The sequence below is a fragment of the Microcaecilia unicolor genome, chromosome 1, assembly GCF_901765095.1.
Source record: "Microcaecilia unicolor chromosome 1, aMicUni1.1, whole genome shotgun sequence".
Lineage (NCBI taxonomy): Eukaryota > Metazoa > Chordata > Amphibia > Gymnophiona > Siphonopidae > Microcaecilia > Microcaecilia unicolor.
Genome location: NC_044031.1, coordinates 270,521,598 through 270,544,087, shown reverse-complemented (window position 1 = coordinate 270,544,087; position 22,490 = coordinate 270,521,598). Strand labels below are relative to the sequence as shown.

Sequence of the window (22,490 nt, the reverse complement as noted above, 5' to 3'; positions counted from 1 at the left end):
CCCCAAACTTGGTCTCAAAATGTGATATTAAAAACTGCCTCTCCCCCAACAAATCCCCATCCCTATTTAAAAAACAAAACAAAAAACACAACTCCACTGGCCCCTCGTCCACAATGGGAGGCACATTTGGCAGTCCAATTTGAGACTGGAGTGATCTGTTCATGCCCATCAGTATCACCTTTCAAAATGGTGCTGCCTCCCCTCTAGCGGTAATCTCTCAGTATTATTATTAGAGGTCAAGGCTAGCAGTTGTACTGAGACCACTGCTATTAGCCAGGCAGCACCACTTTGGAAAATGACATCACTGGGGTAGAACCAACTAGGAATTACTCCTTTCCCCTCTTAGAATGGTGCTCCTAGGGTGCTTGAAGGAGGTGGGGGGGGGGGGGGGGAACTAGTTAACAGTATGTTGTTGTTTTTTTTGTAATAGAGGATGGGGCAATTTTCTTTTATAACACATTTTGGGATCTGAAAAAAAAGAAAATGTGTGGCGGGGGAGAGAGACTCTCTCTATCTGCTCCAGAGCACCTAGGCACAGGAAAGCTCTCAACCAGATAGCCTCCAAAGCTGTGGCACCCTCACTAGACACCTCTCTGATATTTCCCAGGTATCACAGAAGTATCTAGTGGCCTCTCCCTATGCCAAAATTGTGAAAAATGGTGGTAGCTGACCCTATCAGAAATACTACTAAAGGTCAAGAACCATTTTTCAAAATAGTAGCAGTGGAGGCATTGCTCCTGCCTCTCAACCAAAAGATGAGTTGGGGATGTGGAACGAGAAGGTATTTGGAGCCCATCTAGGCTAGTAGGAACCACTGTTGACTGTACTAGAATACAACAGTTCAGGGTTATAATAAAAGTAAAACAATTATGCCAAAGCTTAGCTGCCTACCTCTTTTTTGTTTGTTTTTTAACATCAGGAGCCATTTCCTATTCAGCATACAAGCCTTTTGCATGCTGATCGTGCTACCCTTTAGCATGGTGGTTTTACTGCAGATTTCTCTGTGCTAAAAGCCTTATTACATCAAGAGTACAATTCATGCAGGAAAATTTGAAGTAAAAACAGCTCATTACATTGGCAAGTGTGGGCAATGGAAGAGTTGAGAAGCAGGTGAGTGAGACTCTTGGGATCAGGGGCAAAATTCAAGTCACAAGAGTTTCAGGAACACCTGGAGACCTGTCTCCTCCTGCGACTCCTAACCTAGCATCCTTAGACTTCTGCTTACCCTAGCCAACATGTTTCCAATATGTTGTTTCAATACATCTGAAATCATGTTGCCTTGTAGGCTTATTTCACTGTGTATTCATTCTATATTTATTGTAATTGTGTAAAACACCCTTTTTGATACATTCTATGGCCACAATGCTGTGAGTTTATTATTGTATTTCTACCTTGTTAATTATTGTATTCATCGCAATCAATTCCAAACTTTTAAAACTGCAGAACATAAATCTGAAGACTGAGTGAAAGTTTAATATCTGGGTTTATTCTGAGTAGTGTGAACAGACTTTCTCAGAAGACAAGCAGGTTATGAAGTCCTCTCTGATAGGTGGTGGTGATTGACAGAGCTCAATGCACTGAAAAATGTTACTAGTTCTTGAAATTTACAAAATGTTTCAGCAGTGTAGTCCAACAAGACAGGACTTAGCATGCTGGTGTTGTCATAAAGCCCATGTGTTTTTTTATTCTTGCTTTTATTCTATGAAGCTATTTGCATGTGTCTGAAACACAATCTTTGTTTTTTCTATTGTGTGTATATATTTGATTGCCTCAGTTTCCTTCCTCCATCTGGTTAACCCTAGATCAATTTTCAGTTTAAGTTTCTTAAAATTTTTGTGCAATTGTAACCTATGCCAGTCCAACTTTGGAATATAGAGCCATTTGATTTCACTGTGGCCACTTTTCATTAATTTTTCAGAAAAAAAAAAAAAAAGAAAAAGAGTCCCCCGTGGCTTCAGTTAGTATGGGCAGTGCACCAAGATCAGGTCTGCTACTGATACATCTAACTGATATCTGACCTGTCTTTGGCCCATTCGTGATTTCTTAAGTGTCATAAGCCCTAGAGGACTTAGTGGCCATGAAAAATGCAAAAAGACAGCTCTATGGTTCAATTAAGTTTAATAAAGGCATATCAGCAGGGGATGCATCAAAGAATACGTCACCCTTTGTGAAACATCGCTAGAGCAAACAATATTATAATATCCCCAAAAATACTCCAGTAGATTGCAATAAATCTCACAACAAAGCTAGCGTGATAAATCACAAATATTCTATGTGACAAAATGAAACAAGTGATTCAAATTCACGCATAACAGTCCAAAAATTATACACTTATAACTAATAATGTTCAAAAATGCCAAAGAACTTATCTGCTGAAAAACATTGCTTTCAAGTGGTGGTAACTTCCGATTCTTCACTTCAGAACAAGGACAACCAAAAGGAACGTTGCTGCCGCATGGTTTAATGATGATCTCAGAAAACTCAAAACCAACAGCAGAAGACTAGAAAGGGCCTGGAGAAAGCACCAGGACACTCATCACCTCAATGTATGGAAGCAATCTCAGAGAACGTACAAATATGCAATTATACAATCTAAAAAACTCTACTATAAAACAAAAATAGGCCCGGATTACAATGACATGAAAAAACTCTACCTTTTTGTTCACAAATTAACGGATCCTACTGTGCTCACATCTACCAGTAAAGATATCCCATCTGCTACAAAGCGGGCCACGTTTTTCAAAGAAAAACTCATAAAATTAGAGTTCCCTACCTCAGAACAATTCAAGTGTTAGTGATTTTATCAGTGGCCTGGATCCGGGAACAGGAGAGCACCCAGTTGACCGATCATTTTCACACTTCACACCTCTTTCTGTTGATTCTGTCACGCAAGAGTTCCGCAGATTTTCAAGGAAATTTTGCAAACTAGATATTTGCCCAAACTACTTACTCCAATGTGCCCCTACCTGCTTCCTTACTGATCTGACGCAACATTTTAACTTCATGCTTGGTAATGGAAAGTTCCCTGTAAACTATGGAAACATCTTACTCACCCCAATTCCCAAAGATGCCAAGAAAAAAAGCCATGATCTTACCAGCTATCGGCCGATTGCATCTATTCCACTTTTCGTGAAATTACTGGAGTGTATGATGAACAAACAACTCAACGAGTATTTGGACAAGTTCAATATTTTGCGTGTCTCAGTAAGGATTCCATCCGCTCCATAGTACTGAGTCCATGCTTGTCACACTACTGTCCAACTTTAAAAGGGAAATAGCTGTAGGAAAGAGTATTCCACTTTTACAATTCGACATGTCTAGCGCTTTTGACATGTTGAATCATAACATCCTACTGCAGCTCCTCGATTACTTTGGAGCCAGTGGAAATGTATTAGCATGGTTGAAAGGTTTTTTTAACCTCAAGAACCTACCAAGTGATCTCCAGCTCAAGCTTATCACCTCTTTGGAAGGCAGACTGTGGTGTGCCACAAGGCTCCCCACTTTCGCCAACTCTCTTCAACATAATGTTGATTCCTCTGGCCACAGCCCTTTCCAAACTTGATCTCAAACCGTTTATTTATGCAGATGACATCACAATCTTTATTCCTTTTAAAAAAGACCTAAGCGAAATAACCAATGAAATAAGACTTGGATTGCACACCATGCAAGATTGGGCCAACTCATTTAAATTCAAACTCAATACTGAGAAAACTCATTGCCTTATACTCTCCTCTCCCTATAACAGATTCACGACCCCAACATTAATCACTCCTGAGCCTGCCTTACCAATCTCTGAGACACTAAAAATATTAGGAGTGATTGTTGATAGAAACTTAACACTGGAGCAACAAACGAACTCTACAACCAGACAAATGTTCTTCTCTCTTTGGAAACTAAAACGTATAAAACCTTATTTTCCTAGAGAAGTATTTCGCAAATTAGTTCAATCACTAGTCATAAGCCGCCTTGATTACTGCAATGGAATATATGCTGGGTGCAAAGATATGCTTCTAAAAAAACTACACACTACCCAGAATACAGTTGCAAGGCTTATTTATGGTAAATCAAGATTCAAAAGTTCAAGACCACTGTGTGTGAAACTGCACTGGCTTCCTGTTAAGGACCGGATCACTTTTAAAATTTGCACTCTGGTACATAAAATCATCTACGGTGAAGCCCCAGCTTATATGGACACCCTTATCAACTTGCCACCTAGGAATTCTCATAGATCAGCTCGTTCGTACCTAAATCTCCATTACCCAGAATATTGTGGCCTCAAGTATAAGACCACCTACTACTACTACTTAACATTTCTAGAGCGTTACTAGGGTTACGCAGCGCTGTACAATTTAACAAAGAGAGACAGTCCCTGCTCAAAGAGCTTACAATCTAATAGACAAGTCAACGGTCGGTCTGATAGGGGCAGTCAAGTTGGGGCAGTCTGGATTCACTGAACGGTAAGGGTTAGGTGCCAAACGCAGCATTGAAGAGGTGGGCTTTAAGCAAAGACTTGAAGATGGGCAGGGAGGGGGCTTGGCGTAAGGGCTCAGGAAGGTTGTTCCAAGCATAGGGTGAGGCGAGGCAAAATGAGCGGAGCCTGGAGTTGGCGGTGGTGGAGAAGGGTACTGAGAGGAGGGATTTATCCTGTGAACAGAGGTTACGGCCGGGAACGTAAGGGGAGATGAGGGTAGAAAGATAGTGAGGGGCAGCAGACTGAGTGCAATTGTAGGTAAGAAGGAGAAGCTTGAATTGAATGCGGTATCTGATCGGAAACTCCAAATACATTGGGAGAAGTATATATATTTCTAAGCAAATTTTTAAGCACCCCAGGTCAAACTGTATGCTTCAATGAACAAAAACATCAATATGGTGCAAACATTAATGCATAATTACTATATATTTGCTGCTTTTAACACACTGAAAAAAAATTACAATTGAATGTTGCATATGCAGAAGTTTGGATATCCAGTTAATCACCACATTTATTTTTAATTTAATAAAGGAACAAAAATGTATTGGCTTATTGCACTTTCAGTTAGTCAGGTGATAACAACTGAACACGTACTCTAATCATTCTAGCCTCTCAGGTTGTATCTGTTTTACTGTCTACTTTCAACAACTTTGGGAAAGCCTCCTGTATGCAGCCTGACGGTCTCGGCGAGATTCAAAATGGCCGCCGAGACTTCAGTTCTCGGCGGCCATTTTGAATCTCGCCGAGACCATCAGGCAGCAATGCATACAGGAGGATGGAGAGCAGCGCGCTGGGCAGGAAAGAGGAAGCTCTTTCCTGCCCCGACGTCACTAGACCACCAGGGAAGATCGCGTGAGTAGGGAGAACTGGTGACAGGGCCGGGGGGAGGGCGATCCCGAACTTGGAGGGAGGGAGGGATTCGGACAAGACGCACCGGAGCACCTAGGTTTTAGAGTTGGGAAAAAGGAAAAAAAATTTTTCCTATTTCCCTCCTCTAAAACCTAGGTGCGTCTTATGGTCCGGTGCGTCTTATAGTCCAAAAAATACGATATATATATATATATATATATATATATAAATATAGATATATAGATAGGTAGATATACACACGCACGCACACACACATACATACATACATATATATATATATATATATATATATAAATATAAATATAGATATATAGATAGGTAGATATACACACGCACGCACACACACACACACATACATACATATATATATATATATATACACACACATACATATTTTTTTTTTAATTTGCTTGGATTTCTTGCAGGTCCTTCAATTGGCTCATACGGTAGGAATTTAGTTCCTGCATATTCCTTATGATTTCTTCTTTTGGTGGTTTTATCATTTTCTTCTTTTTGTAAAGTTGATGTATAATTTAATTTCTTAGTTTCTGACTAGAGCATTTGCAGAGTTTGTCTACGTAGTCAGAATTGTAAGGAATTTTGATCTCGAGTTCTTTGGGAATGATGTTGTTCTTCTGGCAGATTGTCAGAAAGTAAAGGTGACTATGTTCCCCTTTAGATTTCTATTTATAACCTTTAAGAGTGGACTAACATGGCTACCAACCCATTTTAATGTAAATTAGTATATATTTTTTATGGTTAAGCATTGTGCATTTAGTAATCCATTTTACAAATGCTATATTTTCATTTTTATTTGCAATTACATCTTTGCTGTTGCATTTCACTGCCAAATTAATAAAATTTTGGTCTGACATCATTTGCAGGCAACATTCCTTCTATGGAGCTTTGGTTGGAGTCCGTAGTTAGGGGTGTCCATTGTCGGGCGCTCTTTGTGTATAAGTGAGTGGAACTTGCAGACCCACCTGAGTCCCTGAAGTAGTCGCAATAGACGAAACCTGTGGCGTTGTCATGGGGGGGGGGGGGGGGGGGGGACTTTTGTTACAGATGGTATTGAGATGAAGAATCAGAAGTTACTTACCACCACTTGAAAGCAGTGTTTTTCAGCAGATAAGTTCTTTGAGATTTTTGAACATTTATTTGTTAAAAGCGTATAATTTTTGGACTTTTAAGTGTGAATCTGAATCACTTGTTTTATTTTGTCACATGGTGTATGACTGATGAAAGGAAGTAAGAAACCCGAAATAGCGGTTATTCTAAAACAAGCCACTGCATGGATGAATTGAATCTGAGGGCTCTTCTATTTCACATGCATTTTTTAAAATGAGTTTTTGTGACGCATCACTCTAGCTTTGTTGTGAGAAATATCACTAGAGGGCATCGGTACTATCCATCAATGACGCACTGTCTAAAGAAAAGATTCTGGCACTGAACAGAGGCTAAGAAACTTCTAAATCAGTCCTCAGAGCATGATGCTGGGAGCTGCCATCACTCCATCAAAGTACCCCCATGTGGAGGCAGTAGCCTCCAAGAGTTCTAGTTCAAGCCATTGATCCAACTCAGGTGAAGCAAGAGGATAATACAGACTCATGCTGTAGTTCACAGTGTCTCAATCCCAGCAGTCCTTTAGAAGGATATGTAGATAAGGATTCAGAGTACATTGTGTCAGTGCCTGGTTCAATTCCCAGCACTGTCATTGAAGTAGGCTCCAATTCTTTAGCTTCATTCACTGCCTGAAGCTGCAACATCAACACCAGAACATGAAGTACACTGACAGTGCTGGCTGCCTTGATGCTTATGTGTAGTGAACTAGACCTGAAGCTGCAAGAAGGCATTGATTTCCACTGAGGTCTAGACCACCAAACTGTCTGCTAGTGAGACCCAAACTTCCCTCACAGAAAGGTTTTCTGAACATGACGTCTGAGCACTTGGAGTCCTCTTTATAGAACTGTGTGGAAGCTTCTGAACATGAGGTGGCAACTGTACTCCCATCTTTTTCCATGAAAGGACAAAGTCTCCAGTTGAGGATCTCTGTTCCTCCAGACTGAATGGGTAATAGGTTAAAATGCTCATTTTCCTTGACAGAAAGTATGAGCTCAGGGTAAAAATTTGGACTTCTTGAGTATATCGAGCTACCCCTTCCATCCAAGAGGGTACTACAGTGCTCATGTACAAGATCTTAAGACCCTCCCCTTCTGTACAACATATTAACATGAAGGGGAACTTATACAGTGGGGGAAATAAGTATTTGATCCCTTGCTGATTTTGTAAGTTTGCCCACTGACAAAGACATGAGCAGCCCATAATTGAAGGGTAGGTTATTGGTAACAGTGAGAGATAGCACATCACAAATTAAATCCGGAAAATCACATTGTGGAAAGTATATGAATTTATTTGCATTCTGCAGAGGGAAATAAGTATTTGATCCCCCACCAACCAGTAAGAGATCTGGCCCCTACAGACCAGGTAGATGCTCCAAATCAACTCGTTACCTGCATGACAGACAGCTGTCGGCAATGGTCACCTGTATGAAAGACACCTGTCCACAGACTCAGTGAATCAGTCAGACTCTAACCTCTACAAAATGGCCAAGAGCAAGGAGCTGTCTAAGGATGTCAGGGACAAGATCATACACCTGCACAAGGCTGGAATGGGCTACAAAACCATCAGTAAGACGCTGGGCGAGAAGGAGACAACTGTTGGTGCCATAGTAAGAAAATGGAAGAAGTACAAAATGACTGTCAATCGACAAAGATCTGGGGCTCCACGCAAAATCTCACCTCGTGGGGTATCCTTGATCATGAGGAAGGTTAGAAATCAGCCTACAACTACAAGGGGGGAACTTGTCAATGATCTCAAGGCAGCTGGGACCACTGTCACCACGAAAACCATTGGTAACACATTACGACATAACGGATTGCAATCCTGCAGTGCCCGCAAGGTCCCCCTGCTCCGGAAGGCACATGTGACGGCCCGTCTGAAGTTTGCCAGTGAACACCTGGATGATGCCGAGAGTGATTGGGAGAAGGTGCTGTGGTCAGATGAGACAAAAATTGAGCTCTTTGGCATGAACTCAACTCGCCGTGTTTGGAGGAAGAGAAATGCTGCCTATGACCCAAAGAACACCGTCCCCACTGTCAAGCATGGAGGTGGAAATGTTATGTTTTGGGGGTGTTTCTCTGCTAAGGGCACAGGACTACTTCACCGCATCAATGGGAGAATGGATGGGGCCATGTACCGTACAATTCTGAGTGACAACCTCCTTCCCTCCGCCAGGGCCTTAAAAATGGGTCGTGGCTGGGTCTTCCAGCACAACAATGACCCAAAACATACAGCCAAGGCAACAAAGGAGTGGCTCAGGAAGAAGCACATTAGGGTAATGGAGTGGCCTAGCCAGTCACCAGACCTTAATCCCATTGAAAACTTATGGAGGGAGCTGAAGATGCGAGTTGCCAAGCGACAGCCCAGAACTCTTAATGATTTAGAGATGATCTGCAAAGAGGAGTGGACCAAAATTCCTCCTGACATGTGTGCAAACCTCATCATCAACTACAGAAGACGTCTGACCGCTGTGCTTGCCAACAAGGGTTTTGCCACCAAGTATTAGGTCTTGTTTGCCAGAGGGATCAAATACTTATTTCCCTCTGCAGAATGCAAATAAATTCATATACTTTCCACAATGTGATTTTCCGGATTTAATTTGTGATGTGTTATCTCTCACTGTTACCAATAACCTACCCTTCAATTATGGGCTGCTCATGTCTTTGTCAGTGGGCAAACTTACAAAATCAGCAAGGGATCAAATACTTATTTCCCCCACTGTATATTGAGTCAAGAAGGCTCCTAAATTCAACACACACAATTACCACACTAATCAGTTGTAGTCAAATTCCCTCTCAAGAAAGCCAAGACAAGAACACACTGTAGTGAATTAAGGAACAGATACAGAGTAATGACCATAACAGGGGAGGAGGTTTAGAGTAAATCCCAGCAATAGGGTGCAGAGCAAGACTATTTTTTTCTGGCAGCAGCGAGTCTTGCTTTCTGGGTCATGGAATTCACAAGCGATTCTCAAGCAAGGATTGAAGGGCTCTACTAGGAAAATACCTGAACATACAGGGTGTAAGATACTGTGGGGTTCTTGACAATTTAGTACTTAAATCTAAATCTACAACAGATCAGGAACTAGTATAAACCTACATTCATTCATTCATTCATTGGGATAGTAGAACAGGTGTGATGTGATCACAGGCTGCAGCTAGCACAGAGATGGAAATGGGAAAATTCCACTGCTTATTTCTAGGATACGTAGCATAAAATATATTGTACTGTTTTGGGATCTTGCCAGGTACTTGTAACCTGGACACTGTTAGAAAAAGGATGTTGCACTTGATGGACCTTTGGTCATTCTCAGTATGGAACTGACCAAAATTTATTTTCGCTTGTGTCAGAGCAGTTCGATCTAATCTTAGTAACACTTGTGCACTTACTAAGACTACATCAAACTGCTCTAAGCTGACACAAGCGAAAATTATTTTTTTTACAAGAGCTGTAATATGATCATCAAAGGATCAACTTAAGTCAAATATTACTCCTAAGATTTTAGATTTAATTGTAATTTGCAGAGTTTCGCCTGTAGCTAATTGTAAAAGGTTTTTGAGGCAAGGTGTCAAAATAGCTTCAAAATGTTATTTTATAGTACACTATGTGAAAATGATGAGGCTAATGTGCAGATGGTGTAGTTCCCACCTCAGGATCCCAGGTCCCTCTTTCACTCAGGGTGAGCTGGTTCTCAGTATGCAGATTTATGCAAATTAATCTACCACCCTTTTCTGCTCAGGGTGACCTGCTTCTCAAAAAGCAAACACAGTCAGGTTTCACCAATCAGGCTATTTTCATACCCAACTTTATTCCAGCCTCTGGGGCACACTTCTTTTAGCTTAAAACACTTTCACAAGCTACCAGCTTCAACAGTTCTTCCAGCTTAACCATTTCATTTCTTCCTACTCAGTGCAATCTTCCATTTTAAACATTTCTTCTTGCACAGTTCATTATCCATAGATTTCTTCCCCCTGAGCCCTCTCACACAGGCATTTGGGCTCAGTACCAACTCAGTCCCCGGACATATAGTCCCCGGACACCCAGTCCCCGGACCCACAGTCCCCGGACACAAACTCAGTCCCCGGACCCACAGTCCCCGGACACAAACTCAGTCCCCGGACCCACAGTTCCTCTTCACTGTTCTAGACCGACAGCCTTTTACTCAGTTCCTGGACACACAGTATCTCTTCAGAACACACAGTTCTACTACCTGGTTATCTAGGGCCTTCTTACCCCAGCCAGCTTCCTTGCTTTGCACACAGTTCATCACCAGCCAACAGGGCTCAGCCAGTACTTCACATGGGGATCTCCAGCTCCCAGCTCCAGCTACTAGCTCTTTTCTTCAGCTGCCAGCTCTCTTCCTTTTCCCCCTCTCCCTCAGGCGGGGTACTAAGTAGTCACTGGCCCAACAGGACCCAGCCCTTAACCGGCTGTACCTGTTTCCACCTCCAGGACTCTCCCCGGTCCTAGCGACCTCCAGCTATACCTCCCCTTTCTGGCTCCCTTTTTGAGACTCACCCAGCCCTTCTCCCTGGACATTTTAGGGGTACTGCGCCCTCTAGGGGCCTAACCAGAGTAGGACAGCCTCTTCCTTCTTACAACTAATGCACAAGGAGTTATTCACAGAGGATGTTGTTACTAGAATGGTCATAGCAGGTGAATATATAGTAGCTATAAAAAAGCAATTTCAGTAATGGCTGAAACCTGATCTTTCAGTATTAGTGAAGGGGTAAGCAGGACACCAAAGTGAATGTGCATGTCATTTAGCTGAACAAGCAGGATGAAATGTGATCATTGCAATAAATGACACCATCCTTTGGAAATTTTCACACGTCGATGCACAACCCCTGAGGAAGTCGTGGAAGTGAAATGGGTCTGGCCACCGTCAGGTGTTAGTTAAGTGCTCGACTTTTTTATTATGAAATAAGTTATACATACAGTCATTGTTGAAAAAAAGGAAAGGAATGTTTTTTGTATAAAGTTAAGAAGAAAATAAACATTTTTTTAGAAAAATGAGTGATAATTATAAATAAAAATAAATTTGAATAGCAACAAGAAAAATATCATGAGGTTTTTAGACCAATGATGAATATTACAACCCCAGTGAAAGACACTAAAATGTAAGTAAGCGTTAAGGTGTTTTGAGGCGTTATCCTCATTTTAAGCAAAAATAGTAATATATGTCTTTGTAATACTACTGGACTATTCAATAATGTATTCTAAATTAAGTCAGCCAATGACTGGAACAGGTTAGTGGAGGAGTGGCCTAGTGGTTAGGGTGGTGGACTTTAGTCCTGGGGAACTTAGGAACTGAGTTCAATTCCCACTTCAGGCACAGGCAGCTCCTTGTGACCCTGGGCAAGTCACCCTCCATTGCCCCATGTAAGCCGCATTGAGCCTGCCATGAGTGGGAAAGTGCCGGGTACAAAAAAATAAAATAATATAATAATAAATGCAGTGAAAGTTTGTGAGATATATGTATATTGCTCTAAAATATGAAATACATATACACTTTGAAGGCCAATTCAGAACATGCCCTCTTTAAATTACTATGTGCTGTGACATATACTTATTAGCAGCACCTGTTCTAACATTGCTGCTTTTATTTATTTGTGACATTTATATCCCACATTATCCCAAACAAGTTTGAGTTCAATGTGGCTTACAATAAATATTATAATATACATAACAAAGAATAATGCATAAGAAAGTAATTTGTTGTAAGAATCCAATTTTACAATACAGTTTATAAACATACTGGGATAACTATGGATGCTTAACATTTAGAAAATCTATTAGGCAGCTGACTTTTCATGACCAAGGCTGAGCAAAAATGCAGAGTTCTACAATGGAATCTTGACCCTTATGATCAATAGCTCATTTGTCCAACAGGATTTCCCATTTCTGGATATAAAGGTACCAAAGTCAAATCTTGCCTTCAGATTTAATCTTGATTGTGCTTGAAAACTGAAAGTTTATTTTATTAAATCCAATGGTTCAATTTGGTAAAAATACTTCTCTTTCAATAAACGTTTGCTAGTCATGTTAGTATAAGAAGCTCCTAGCAGACTTAAAAGCCATCAGACATTATTCAACTAAAGGTCCTGTTTACTAAGTTGCACTTGTAGGCGTGCTAACATTTTAGCACATGCTAATGATAGACACCCATTATATTCCTATGTGTGTCTCTACAATTAGCACACGCTAAAAAGTTAGCACGCCTACAGCGAGGCTTAGTAAACAGGGCCCTAAGTGATCTCATTATCTAACATTTAACATAGTAAATGATGGCAGATAAAAACCTGTTCGGTCCATCCAGTATGCCCAACAAGATAAACTCATTTTACATGGTATGTATTGCTTTATATGTATACCCAAGTTTGATTTGTCCTTGCCTTTCTCAGGGCACAGAGCGTAGAAGTCTGCCTAGTACTGTTCTTGTACTAAGTTCTGAAGCTAACGTCGAAGCCCCTTAAAATTTACACTCCAGCCCATCCCTATCTATTCAGTCATGATCAGGGCGTAGACCGTCAAAGTCTGCCCAGCTCTCATTCTGTTTCCCAATTACCGACGTCGCATTGAAAATACACAAACTTTTCAGCTTTAAGTTTCAAGGCAGAACCACTTTAATAAAAATTAACAGAAAGGCTCACCTCAATTATGGCCTTCATAACCAAACCAGCTCCTTTTACAATTGCCATGGAAGGGTGCTGGAAGTAAGAACATTCATAAATTGTGTAAAATAGATCCAAAACACAGTAAACTTGCTTGTCTGTAAAAAGGTCTTCAAAAGACAGCAGTATACCAGTTACAAACATATTTTGCATCTTATGTGTCACAAAATGCAAACGCTTTCAGTTACAGACACCAAGCCTCAACACTACAGTACGTTTAATCAGTTAGTCCTTCAGGATTTCACAGATAAATAGACCAAATCCATAGCCATCTAAGGCTCGTCCTGCTTCTCTACAAGGGAAAACATTTAACAGATGATCTCTGTGTACACATACCCTCACTGCTCCCCCTTCAGGCACGGGAAGTCTTATGTATGACTAGAAAAGCATTTACGTTTTTTGGAAAAATGCTCTGCATTAGTACCATTTAATGATGACAGCCACTTGAGTGGCTGAATAATTCTGCTTTTCTTAAAGAGAAAGGCAGGATAAAGCAAGAAAATCCCAAGCACGTTTTAACTTGAGACATCATATAAAAATAGTAAAGTGAATAAATCACAACTATCATATAATCTTAATTTAAAAATTCTTACTGTGTAATTTCTGGATTCGTAGCGACAGTTGTCCATTCTCCCCTCCGATATAGTGGCTAAGGACCAGATACGTAGTTTGGGACTTATTCTGGATTGACTTTTGAGAATCAAATCACAATTGGTTTCTTCTTCCTTTTACTATCTACACCAACTTCGTAAGATTCATCCTTATTTTGCTGTATCTGATTTTGCTCAGCTGCTTTATGACTGTGTGATCTCGCCTACTGATTATTGTAACATTGTTGAATTACCTCATAAGACTGAGGAGACTTCAGGGTGTTCAGAATGCAGCTGCTGATCTTTTGATAAACTTGGCCTTGCAAGATCACATTACACCAATCCTTTACTCTGCATTGGCTTCCAACTGAGAAAGGAAACTTTAAAATGCTGGTGGTCAGCATTTAAGGTTTTCTATGGAATGGCACCAAAATATGCCTCTGATAAGTTGCCAATCTATGTTCCTGGATGTTTGTGGCATTCTCAAGAGCGAGAGACACTTTCTTTTGCCTTCTGCTAGGTCTTTCCAGCTTGAGTGTGCTTGTTCGAGCATATTCTTAATTTATGACCTGGTTGTGTAAAAGTCTCTCCCTCTGTAAGATTACTTGATGATTTATTAGTGTTCTGTAGAGCTATAAAAGCCTATTTGCTTAATTTATGTTTACTCATTATGTAACTCTGTGACCCGTTCTGGGTATTATCGGGAGGATGGGCTAAATAATGGAATAAAGAAACAAACAATCAATCTGTACACTTTCCATAACCCAAATTAGTACTTTCCAATACATTTTCACACATTCAATGTTTGGATCAAAGGCAAGTGATAGCCTAGTGCAGTGTTTCCCAAGTCCGGTCCTGGAGTACCCCTTGTCAGTCAGGTTTTCAGGATATCCACAATGAATATGCATGAAAAAGATTTACATATAATTGAGGCAGTGTATGCAAATCAAGTTCGTGCATATTCATTATGGATATCCTGAAAATCTGATTGACAAGGGGTACTCCAGGATTGGACTTGGGAAACACTGGGCTAGTGGTTAGAACAGTAGAAATAATTATAGCATGCAAAAATGTGCACTGAACTATGAGAATTTTAATAAGCTGGACTGCTTACCTGTAACAAGTGCTTTCCATCGACAGCAAGAAGGCAAAGTTACTCACCACCAGTAGCAGGTGTTCTCCAAGAACACAAGGACACATTCTTCTACATATGTGACATTATCTGACAGAGCCTGGCATGGAGCAATCCTCCAACATCTTTCTGGAAGCTTTTGGTGCTGCCACTACACATGCACGTGCAAATTCCACCTGCCATTGCTCAGGAGCAGACAATCTCTTAAGATAGCTAAAAGAATATAATTCTTAGAGGAGATGGACGGGTAGGAGAGTACATGTCTTATTGTCCTCAAGAATATCTGCTAAGGGTGAGTAACTTTGCTTTCTCCAGAGACAAGCAGGACAGCTACCAGGCTGACAAACCAAACAGGGGAAGAACAAGGCCTGAAACAGGCTAAGGCTAGAACATTTTTGAAAACTTTTTTTTTTTTTTTTGGGGGGGGGGGGGGGGGGGGGTTATTATTTTGGATCAGTCTGGAACAGAAACAAAGGGGCCTGGGTGATGGAGTTGCATTCTACACCCAAAATAGATGTAATGGCCCAAGCTGTCATGTCAGGAATTCTGCTCTAAACAGTAGTGGGATGTAAATCTGTGGGCTCAAGACATCATTGCAGTCATGCAAATCATCTTTACTGAGGCTGATCTCAAGTGAGCTACCGATGCAGCCATGGCTCTGATATTGTAAGGGTAAGACCTACATGGGCAAAAGTAAAGGAGATGCAGTACACTAGCCAACTGGATAGAGTATGTTTACCAACAGCAGTCCCCATCCTACTGGGGTCAAAACAAACAAAAAGCTGGGTGGACTTTCTATGGGCCTTTGTCTGCTCCACACAGAAGGCCAATGCTCTCTTGCAGTGCAAGGTATGGAGTGCACTTTCACTAGGATGGGCATGGGGTTTGGGGAAGAATATTGGCACAATTGACTAGTTAAGATGACTTGAAACAACCTTGGAAAGGAATTTAGGATACATGCAAAGAACTACTCTCACTAATGAAACCTTATGTAAGGTGGATCATCCACTAGAACCTGAAATTCACTAATCCTGCAGGCCAACATGACCACCATCATTTGGCCCAGGTCAAAAACTTCAGGTGGCAATCATCAAGTGACTCAAATTGAGCTTTCATCAGCTGGGTGAGGATGACCCTGAAGTCCCATTTATTTATGTATTTATTACATTTGTATCCCACATTTTCCCACCTACTGTATTTGCACACTCAACGTGGCTTACATAGTACCGGAGAAGCTTTTGCTGACTCCGATGTGAACAAATACATAGTGAGTAGGGGTAAGGTAAAGTTCATGTGGCACAGTCACATTACGGAATCATATGGCAGTGGAGTTGTGTTGGGTCCATAGCGTACTTCAGTTCGTTGTGTTGCCGATAGTGGGAGGTCTGACTGGGGGCTTAAGTAACAGTAAACCTCTCATGAATCAAACTACAGGCTGTACAGAGATGGACTTTCCTTCTACACTCTGATAGTTAAGTGCCGATCATGCCGAGGTTAACCCCAACCGAGTTGGTTTTGAGACCAGATTCTGACACGTGTAGAAGGTACTCAAGCAGTTTGTGTGTAGAATAGGAAAAAGGATCTATAGCCTTGTCCACATATCAGATAGCAAATCTCTTCCATTTAAAATTATATGACCTTAGTGAAATCTTTCCTGGAAGCAAGCAGGACATGGGAGACACCTTCATACAAGTGGAAAGTCAACTTTTAACCTCCACATTCAAGCAATGAGATCTAGTTTCTGGAGGTTGGGATGTTGAAGCGACAACTCATTTTAAGTGATGAGGGTCAGAAAAGACCATTTTCCATGGAGGCCAAGTCCAGAAGCAGAGGGAACCAGATCTACCTCAGCAAATAATGTGTGATCAGGATCACAGACCCTTTTGTCTTGATGAGTTTCCAATAGAGTTTTGCAATGAGAGGTATGGAAGTTTACACATAAGACCTGCCTCCCAATGAAGGAGGAAGATATCTGAGGTTAGTGTGCCATGAGATCTGTCTGGAGCAGTACTGAGGGACCTTGTTATTTTGATGAGTGGCAAAGAAATCTACCAAGGGGGTGCCCCATTCTTGGAAGGTCTTTCAGGCTATGCCTGTTGAGTGACCATTTGGGCGGTTGCATCACCCTGCTCAGTTTGTCTGCCATACTTTTCTTTCCAGCCAGTAAGAGACCCTGAAAACTATGCCATGTTCAGATGCCCAGATCCATAACCCCAGTGCTTCCTGACACAAGAGGTACAATCTCATGCCTTCCTGCTTATTAATATACATGGTGTCCAGAAAAATAGGGACCCCCAACATTTTTCCAAATAACCCAAAAACGTTCTACTACAGCAGAAACTTCTTCCTGAAATTTGCGAGATTTCTGAGTACTTTATTCTTCAATATAATGGAGTTCCAGCGCATCAAGCTTGCAAAACAGTTGAGCTCTTAATTAATGAAATTCCAGAATTCATTGAGCCAACAACTCAGTGACAAAGACTTTGTGAATGTGTCAAGGCTGAAGGCGAACACTTTGAACAGAAATTATGAATTAGCTAAGAGAAAACCCACTGTACTAATGCATTTTCAAAGGTCATACTAAATGTTTAAACATTTTGAAACTATGTAAGGAGTTTCATTTTAATGGAAGTACCCATGTCAGGTTGGGCCAAACTGTCCACTATAGGAATGATGGTAATGATATTGCTATGTTCCCAGAGGCTCACAACCACTGGGGAAGCTAGGATCCACCGGGCCGGTCTCGAGTGGAAATGTGCCACGAGTGTCACATGGACAGTGAAGGCCATGTGACACAACAACTTCAACGTCTGTCGAACTGTGAACTGCTGGCTCTAGTGGACCTGGCATTGGCATGCTAGTCTGGAAGAAAAGCCCTGGACTGAACTGTGTTTAGCAGGGATTCTATGAATTCCAATCTCTGGACTAAAAACAGATGGGACTTTGGGTAGTTGATAATCAGCCTAAGCAACTTCAGTACCCGAATAGTTCTGGACACAAATTCTTGAGCTCCTTCCTTTGATGTGCTCTTTACCAGTCAATTGTCCAGGTAAGGAAACATGTTAATTCCCAGTCTGTGTAGCGACACTGACTACTACAAGGCATTTCTTAAAAACCCTGGGAGTTGATATGATGCCAAAAGGCAGAACATGAAACTTAGTTGTTCTTCCCTACTTGGAATCTTAGATACTTCCTCTGTGACAGGGAAGGATCAGTGGGTATAAGCATCCTTTAAGTACAGAAAGCATAGCCAATCTTATTCTGGAATGATGGCCTCCATCTTAACCAGGGTGGAACTAGGCTGCTGGCAACAACAGCATTAAAAAGGGTGATAAAACAGCTTTTAAACTAGAATCTAGGGAAGGCCCAAAGTCGTTCAAAATTGTATGGTTTGGAACAAGGTATCTTTCAAAGATGCCATCATAATAGGGAAGGTAGGACACCCCGATAGCGAGGTTGGAATAGAAACCATAGTAGACCGGGTGTCTTTAAATAAAAAGCAGGCAAGTCACTGTAAAGACTTCTGTGTCTACATCAGTAGGAAGAAATGTCCATTTTGGATTAAAAACTGGTTAAAAGATAGAAAACAGAGAGTAGGGTTAAATAGTCAGTATTCTCAATGGAGAAGGGTAGATAGTGGGGTTTCGTATGGGTCTGGTCTGGGACCGCTGCTTTTTAACATTTATAAATGATCTAGAGATGGGCATAACTAGTATGATAATTACATTTGCTGATGACACAAGGTTATTCAAAGTTGTTAAATTGCAAGAGGATTGTGAAAAATTGAAAGAGGAAATGCAAGTGGACCAAGTAACACAAAAAGCATATTTTGAATGAGCTGGCTGAAAAACATTCTGTGGCAACAGATGTTCAAATGATGACACAATCCTTAGTATTTTCACAATTAGACTATTTTAACACTATCTGAGACTACCAAAGAAAATATTAGGTCAATTGCAACAAATTCAGGATTACACTGCTAAGATGGTTATTCATGTATCTTTCTGGGATAGGGCTTCCCCATTATTAAAGGCCTTTCATTAGCTCCCTATTGTAATTCACATTGAGGTTAAAATCTTGTGTTTAGCTCTTAAAGCATTCCATGGCTTCAAGCCTCAGTATCTGAAAGACAAGATCAAAAAGTATGCTCCAAACAGGAGACTACAATCTAGTCAGGTTTATAATTGGTAGCCCAGGGAGAGAATGGAAGTTGATTAAATAAACAGTTTACAAAAAGAAAAAAAACACCACACAGATGTTTTTCTTGGATGGCTTCAGTTCTTTGGAATATGCTATCAACAGTGTTGAAAGCAGCACCAGATTATTTACAGTTTTACCAGTTAGAGCCATTAGGGAAGAGTAGAAGGATTAAATGGGGGCAAGAGATAAAGATGGGGTGGGTAAGGTGCTGGAAAAACGATGAACATGAGTGTACTTGAAGTATTAGTTTTAATGAATAAGTATAATTTGTTTAATGCCTATTCTGTTTTACTGTATTATTTTGAATTTATGTTTTAAACTACAATCTACTTCATATAATCATTTAAATTGAAAAAGTGGAATATACATTTTTAAACTAAAATTAATCCACCATTTCACCATAGTCATAAAAGTGGGAGAGCATTGTTTTTTTACATCCATTCAGCAAAGCTGAAAAACAAAAAAGGGACCAAGGGGATCACTGTACATGGAAAGGACAGTACATACTCAAGACTTTTTCCTAGTTCTGGGCCCGCTGTTTCCCACAATGTACAACATCAGCACCCACTTGTTTGCTCGATTGCACTTGCTTGTTGACACAAAAGGAGCTATACACACGACAAGATGCACTAAAAAATCGTTAAATCCCTTCCCTTACCGATTCCCTTAGTGAATCAGTAAGGAACGGGCATGCATCAAGGAAAAGGAATACAAATGAGCTGCTTGTTGTAGCTCACTTGAATTCTCTATTCCATCGGTAAACAGTCGGCCAGTCGAGTATGCGCAGAGCAGCCAAGCATTATGCTGGCTGCTCTGCGCATGCCAAATACGCCTCTGTGCCGCCCGAAAGGAAGAATCGATGCGGCTCGATCGTAGCAGGAGAGTGCAGTTGAAGATGTCCATCCAAAAAGACGTCCTTTTTGGATGTCCTCCCACCCCTCCACCCCCCAAAAAATGTCCTTTTTGGACGTGCTTCACTCAGCTAAGAAAACACGCTGTGATTGGCTCACAGAGTTCCAGGTCTCTCAGCTGAGTGAAGGACATCCAAAAAGGACGTTTTTATTATTGCGGGGGTGGGGAGGGGTGGAGGACGTTCTTTATGGACATCCCTGACGAGCACTTGGTTTTCCTTTTATTTTCCCTTCCGCCGTCCTCCCCCCCTGCCCGAGGTCGCCGCTCCCCCTCACTCCTGCATTAAAATCACAGCTTCCCGGCATCCTCCGTGCCCTGCCCCCCCCTGAGATCGAGGGTTGTTGTCGTGGCCCCCCCCCTCTGTCTGCCACTGGGCCAGGCCCTCACAGCGCCTCTCACCTCCATGTGAAGGCGCTGCAGCAGGCAACAGCAGATCGCTTCCCTTCAGGCCTCCCTCCTTCCATCCCTGGCCCACCCTCGTCTGATGTAGTTCTGTGAGGGCGGGACACAGGGAAGGAAGAAGGGAAGTCCAAAGGGAGGCGATCTGCTGTTGCCCGCTGCTGCGTCTTCACACAGAGGTGAGAGGCGCTGTGAGGGCCCGGCCCGGTAGAAGACGGAGGGGGGGGGGGGGGGGGGGGCAGGGCCGCGGGAAGCTGTGATTTCAATGCCTCCTGACGACCACTTTGCTTTTTTTTTTTTTCCTTCCCTCACAGATAAGGGGCTCTGCTCTTCTGAGAACTAGTTGGACGTTTTTTTTTTCTTTCCTTTTTCCTTTCCGATTCCCTCACAGCAGCCCCAACGAGAGGTGCAGACCTCTCATTAGGTTTTCCACGGTGAGGGGATCAGAAAATAGTAGTGCATCTCATTATAATAGCCTTGCAACGGTAGTGCAGCTCATTATAATCATTTGCATTCCGTTTTCGTTAGCTGCTACCGTGACAGGAAAATGCCCTTTTGTGCATGTTCCTGTTTATTACTTGCACGTTAAACTGGCTAAAACCAGTTTAAAACCCACGTTTTAAGCTCGGAAAGCTTAGTGCATCTAGCCCACAGTTAGGGAGGGGGGTAATTTTTTTAACAGGTTACTTATGTCCCTTTATAAAGCAGGCACCCACAAGCACTCTGCTGTAAAGGCCCTATTTATTTACATTTGTGTTTTATAAAATATGCATGTATATTGCAACTGCCCCAACTCTACCTTCTCTGCTCTCAGAATATCTATGCACAGCGTGTACAAGTGCCTGCCATCTTGTCAGCATGTTTAAATATAAGCTATTTGCTATGTTTATAAAGATTTTTTCCTGTTTTGCTTCTGTAGGAAGACCTTTTAATAAATCAATATTCTACCAAATATTTAACATCCATATATTTCAATAAAAACTTTAGTCAAGAAATTAATAGCACATTTCATTTACACCGTAAGGCAAAGCATTTAGATGTATTTGAAAGAAAGATGAGATTTTACAAAATGCCTTTAATAAGCAATAATGCTTTCATCAAACTTACTCCTCTGATTACTAAGCTGCGCTAGTGGCTGCCGACACAGTCCACTCAGTTAGAATGGGTTGCGTCGGCATTGACAAATGGCTTAGTAAACAGAGGGTTAGTATTTAATAATAATAAATGTAGCAGAAATATGCATCTTACCTGAAATAGTTTGAAGAGAGTTCTTCCATTGGTAGCTACCATTTCTAACAACATATCAAACTGCTGTCCTTCAGTTGTCTCACTATACGGAGCACAGAGGGCAAACGTCAGGAAGTCCAAAAGAGAACTAATAACTAGAGCACCTGTCCCATGATCCTAAAAGTAAAAGAAGGCAACATATCACTAATCATTTTTCAGTCTTTTCTTCTCTCTCCCCAACTGCTCTCCAGAAAAAGTCCCAATGCCTTGCCAGAAGCAAGGAACAATATAACTTATGTGTGAACCTTTCACCCTGCAGAGAAAATGGTTTTATTAAAGAGAATGATTTTTTTTTTTTGGGGGGTGGGGGTGGGGGGGGGGGGAGACATAGATACAGAACATTGCTGGATTATTAATGCCTAATTTCAGAAGTTTTCATCTAGACTAGAAGATTCTTATCCCAACCTATTTACAACTCCTATTTAGTTCTGTATTACGCTTTAAGCTATTACATCTGCATCCACAGGATACACGACTACGTTTGAAAATGTAAAGATACACACTTATGCAGATTAAAAACATACACATTTATATACGAAGGTTAAAATGAAAAACTAATGCCTCCAATGTGTTATACCACTGTGGTCAATACAATCACTGGAGATGGTTATGCAAAAAGATTTCTGAACCTTAGGTAAGTACTTTATACTTTTTATGATCACATATTGGTCTTTCTCATGTTTGTGCTTTTATTGATTCTTTATTCCACTGAATTGTTTGAATATGAAGTTTTTGAATTTTTGTTATAAAAAGATGGAGTTTGTTTGAACAATGATTGTATTGGCCTCAGTGGTACAACACATTATTAATGTGAAAAGGTGGAATCTGAGGTCTTT

General features: G+C 41.2%; 1 protein-coding gene across 5 annotated transcripts in view; it reads right to left on the bottom strand.

Moving 5' to 3' along the window:
* DNAJC13 (DnaJ heat shock protein family (Hsp40) member C13) overlaps positions 1 to 22,490 on the bottom strand; it is a 542,758-nt gene that overhangs the window by 393,788 nt on the left and 126,480 nt on the right. For all 5 annotated transcript variants that reach the window (XR_003942499.1, XM_030206535.1, XM_030206508.1 and 2 more), the window contains 2 exons: positions 21,616 to 21,771; positions 13,114 to 13,170 (listed from right to left, as the gene is read on the bottom strand). Coding sequence is in view for 4 of the 5 variants with exons in the window: in XM_030206535.1 (XP_030062395.1) it covers positions 13,114 to 13,170; positions 21,616 to 21,771 (213 nt within the window). In the remaining variant the exon portion in view is untranslated. The remainder of the gene's footprint in view (positions 1 to 13,113; positions 13,171 to 21,615; positions 21,772 to 22,490) is intronic.